General features: G+C 50.3%; 1 protein-coding gene across 1 annotated transcript; it reads right to left on the reverse strand.

Annotated features, from left to right (window-relative positions):
* Positions 1-375: 375 nt before the first annotated feature.
* PIGW (phosphatidylinositol glycan anchor biosynthesis class W) lies at positions 376-3,811 on the reverse strand. Its single transcript, XM_081110668.1, has 2 exons — positions 3,739-3,811; positions 376-2,225 (listed from the first exon to the last, which is right to left on the reverse strand). Exon 2 carries the CDS (start codon positions 2,211-2,213, stop codon positions 705-707), a length of 1,509 nt encoding a protein of 502 aa, XP_080966794.1. The 5' UTR covers positions 2,214-2,225; positions 3,739-3,811; the 3' UTR covers positions 376-704.
* Between the last annotated feature and the right edge of the window lie 1,206 nt (positions 3,812-5,017).

A 5,017-nucleotide genomic window follows, 5' to 3' on the forward strand; every position in this document is an offset into this window, starting at 1 on the left:
CTGTTTATTTTTAAACTATAGGTCTGGTGCACGAATTCGTGCACATTGAAAGGAAATTAATTAGAAATATTTCAGAGGCCAGCTAGGGACCGTGGGAGGTTGGCTCCAGTGCATGTCTGGCCGTTTCGCCAAGTCCCAATCAACCAGACCCCAGCAGCAAGCTAACCTACTGGTCTGAGCGTCTCCCCCGATGGTCAGTGTGCATCATAGTGACTGGTCGAACAGTCAGACACGTAGTATATTAGGCTTTTATTATATAGGATGGCCAGTGCACATCATGGCAGCTCCTGCGTTGAGCATCTGCCCCCTGGTGGTCAGTGCGCATCATAGCTACCAGTTGGACAGATGGACACTTAGCCTTTTATATATATAAAAATTGAACAGTAAAGAAGTGTTGACAATTCCACAATTCACACTGTTTTAATGTAAGGATTATAAAATACATACAATAAAAAATACAGATGGTATAAATACTGAAATTTAACATTCTAACAAGCCATAAGGCCTTGTTTCTTCACCATTCGTTTGTTTTACATAGTGTAGAGATACATTAAAATATTAAGCCTCACTACTGTTATAAAAAGGGACTGAAACTCTTAATTTTATAATAAAATATAGTTAACACGACTGCCAAAAGCCCGTGTTCTTCACATTTACTATTCTCATTAATTCCTCATCACACACACACATCCAACCCCTATTGATCACCAAAATTTTATAGTCTTATCTTGCAAGTGTAGCATATATATAATTAAACAGTTGATAAACATATAAAGATTGAGCACAAAGAAGGCCCACAGAGTACTGCTGTGCAATGTATCTACCAACAGGTTGATTAGGCCAGTTGTTATATTTGACAGCAAGAAAAAAATCAACTGGTTTCTGTTTATAGCTGTGATTAAACAAAGACTGGGTTTCTTTCTTTCAGCTTCAGAGACTAGAGATTCTGAATGCTTTTTATTTGTAGCAGGAGACTGGATAAGTTTCCAAGAACATGGTACTAGAGCCCCTTGAATTAGAAATTTGGCAAAACTCAAAATTATATCACCCAGTAATAAACTACTAAGAAGGATCAAGCTAGAAGCAACTATCCAAATACAAAAGGCTAAATTGGCCATTCTTCTAGATGCTGCTTCTACCTTTACCTGAACTATGTAAAGAGATACAAAGAGGCTAATAGCTAACAGTAGAATACAATACGCTACTTTTATCCAGTCTTTGATATGTGATCTTTTTTTAAGCACATATGACCCTGTTTGCACACCAGCCATGTGTATTGCCACATACCCCAAGGTAGACATTATTCCTTCTCGGTTGGCATTTAATAAACCAACCCTTGTGCCACTGCCATCAGTGCCATACAAAATTAACCTTTTCAATGGGGTCAAGTCAAGGGCTAGCTGGTATAATACAGTGATGCCAATGGCCACAATCCAGGATTTATTAGGTGGGAAAAACATCAAAAGCAGTGATGTTATCAATTTCACAACTATTAAGGTAAAGAAAAAGTTCCAATGAACTCCATACTCAGTTAAATGTTCCTGATAGCCTATGGATTTTATAATGATTAATCGTCCTACTCCTAGGAAGACTAATGGCCAAACAGAGTACAATGACTTTGTAAAATGATCAAATCTGGACCCTTCCATACATTTTCTCCTAATCTCTGGACAAACCATTGCAGTTCCAAACACAAAGCCTCCTACTCCAAAATCCATTGCTCCTGTCCCGTAGAGCTCAGTTTTGGCTAATCTTCTGGGGAAAAGTGGGAAGTCCACAGCCAAAATGGCAACAGCAGTAAAGGCACTGTTAATTACACGGAAACAGGAGATGGCTGGAATGTATTCTGATTCTAGACTAATTTTTAAGAATTTTTCAAGTATTTTCTGGACAGGCATTCTGGCATAGCAAGTTCTCCGGCAGTATATTTGATAGAATAGCCCTGCCCCAAAGATAATTACAGTGAGGTGCTCAAGGTATACAAAGGAAGACAAAATGGTCAAAGTGGTCACCATGGGAACTATTAGGAAAACAAAGTCAATGAAGAATCGAGTTCTCCAGGTATGTGAAGACCACAAGTGCTGTGAGAGAATGATCAGGAGCCCTCTGCACAGGATGCAGACCACAGGCAAGCACAAGCCCTGGGTAATTTCCAGCACGCTGGTTCCATTGTGGTTACTAACAAAAGCTTCCTTCATCTGCTTTTGAGACATTTTTTCTTCTTCCTGTTTTCACAAAGAGCAAAGGAATGCATTTGTGGAAAGCAGTGTTCTTGTGCAATTGGCATATATATGTACCTGACTTACTTTTATCTTAAATTTCAGAGTAGAACCTAGGTCTGTCGTGTGACTTCCTCTTCGAAGGATTGTGGGAAGAAGCCTAACACTAATACATGAGGATACGAATGTTACACTAATAGCATGAAATTATTGGTTAAAAAGCTTTAGCTATTTTCAGTATAAGGCAGACTCACAAAGAAGTACATTTGGGATGATAAAAAAAAAAAAATCCCACAGTCGGACAGAAATTCCTATTACAAAACATGGTCTGTCATGAAGATTATGTAATGAAAATTGAGTACACATAACTAATGGCTATAAGTTAGATCAGACAGAGGGGAAGGGCAGGGACAGAGAAGGCATTCAAGTACACTTGGGAGTTGGGGTCTTGGTTTTTGTTCAGAGCCTCCAGGACACACATCCGAGTCCCCCAGTGGCCTCTTGAGCCCCAGGCTGCTCCTTACATTTACAGGTGCCGAATTTCACGTTAGATATACGTTAGGCAGAATGGAGGCTAAGGGGGGGAGGGGGGGGCTGTATAGTATAGCACATACTGGGGTTGTTTTATAAAACGCCTCTCGGCCACACAGCAATGTCTGAAAAGTGGCACATGCGAACACATTTGTTGGTCCAACAAGAACGATGTAGAATAAATGAATTCATGACGGCTTAAGCCGGTAACAAACCGATCGGCTGGCTTAAAACTACAAGTCCTGCCCTGGCCGGTTTGGCTCAGCGGATAGAGCATCGGCCTGCAGACTCAAGGGTCCCAGGTTCGATTCCAGTCAAGGGCATGTACCTTGGTTGCGGGCACAGCCCCTGTGGGGAGTATGCAGGAGGCAGCTGATCGATGTTTCTCTCTCATCAATGTTTCTGGCTCTTTCCCTCCCTCTTTGTAAAAAATCAATGAAGTACACTGAAAAAAACAAAAAACTACAAGTCCTTTTCCACCACCGCGTCGGGACCGTATACCTCCCGTGCTCGGTGCTCCGGTTGGTCTCAGTGCTCCCCGGACGGAGACTGTCTACGTGGGTCAGGCCGCCCGCCTCCCCCGGCCCCGAGGGGCAACGCGGCAGAATGGGCAGCTTCCGCCTCCCGAGCCGCGCTTCCGGCCGACGGGAGTGGGGAGATTGCGCTTCCGGGCCGGCGAATTCCGCGCGCATCCGGTCCTGGGTGGTGCTGGTTTCCTCGCCAGCTCCAGCATGGGGTGCCCGGCCAAGGGGTGCCCGGGCCGTGGCCGTAGCCGGCCCGTCCGAGGATCCGGAGCGGAAAAGCCGCACCGGGCGCCGCACCACCGCTCAGACCGCGGCGCGGCCCGTCAGGGTGATGGGTCGCAGGCCCCGGCCAACATTGGGCCGTGGCGGCCCCTCCCAGCCCGGCGAGGGCCCCGAGACCAGGACGCCCTGCCTCCCGCGCCGCTCCCGCCTGGACCCGAGCCTCCCCTTCACTCCGGTCATACCCAGACTCTCAAAACGTCCTGTGCCAGGAGGAGCCCCCAGCTCCGGGTCCCCGCATCGCGATCAGGCCACGTGCGCCCCGCGCCGCGTGTGCGCGCCCCGCCCCGGGGGAGGAGCCAGCCGCCGGCCGGCCACTTAGCGGAGCGGCTGCGGCGGTGCAAGCCCGCGGTCTCGGCTTTCTCTCGGGTTCGCCCCCGCCCCTCCTCTTCCCTCCGCTCCTCGGGCTCTTCCCGCCGCCCCACCCGGCCCGCCGCTTTTCCAGCCGGGCCGGCGGGGCCGCACGCTCAGGCCGTGGGATCGGTGAGTGCCACCCCAGCCCCGGTCTGAAGCCCTTCCATGACCCCCAAGGGGCGGGGAGGCCGGTTTGCCCCCGGAGCGCTGAGGCAGAAGTGGACATCTCCCCTTTCCAAAGCGCCTTTTCCCTGCCCTTTCCCTTTCCCTTTTGACCCTCTCGTACCCCAAGGGAAGGTAGCCTGGATCCTGGCCCTTACCAAGAACTTTTGTGATCAAGGACCTTTCATGGTCACCTTCCACCTTGCCAGCAGCGGGCGACCCTCAGTGGGGGTTGGGGGGAGGTCCAGGTCGGCAGGGTGGGTCCCCGCCCCTGCTCCTCTCCAGAGGGACCTGGGAGGGGGCGCTGGCCCCGGGAGGCGTCAGGGCAGCCGCGCCCTTGGCTGGGGTCACGTCCACCTTCCCGGGAAGGACATGCTCTCCCCGTGCCAGGTGCTTAAGGAGCGGCATCCCAGCCTGGGCCCGGCGGGCCCTTTGCCAGGATCGGGAGCCCCCGGTTCCCGCTGGGAACCTCAGGGCGGGGCTGGCGAGGCTACCAGGACCCTCACCCGGCTTTTCTATTCTGCCCTCCGAGCCGAGGAGAACCTGAGGCTGGGGAGGAGGAGGAGCTGGTGATCAGGTTGCCGCTTGCCTTGCCTTGACTTGGTGTTTCATCTATTCATTACCGGCTCCCTCCTGCCCGCAGTGGTCACACCCTTTCCAGAACTGCTTGGCTGGTAACCACGAAGCCGAGTGGGAGCAAGAGCGGGGAGGACTGGAGAAAACCGCTCTAACCTGACTTAACTCTGGCTGAGAGCTGACATTGCACATACTAACCAACATTTGCAAAGAGCTCTCACGGATTCCACTAGCGGCAGCCCATTTGATCCTGAACTCTACACTGTGAGGTCTGGGTGTTAGTATTCCTTTTTTGCAAACGACAGGGGTGAGGGGTGGGGCTGCAAATCTGGGTCAGTGTGATGTGGAGGGTGAAGACACTGGGAGACAGAA

The sequence above is a fragment of the Myotis nattereri genome (assembly GCF_964212035.1).
Source record: "Myotis nattereri genome assembly, chromosome: 16".
Classification (NCBI taxonomy): Eukaryota; Metazoa; Chordata; class Mammalia; order Chiroptera; family Vespertilionidae; genus Myotis; species Myotis nattereri.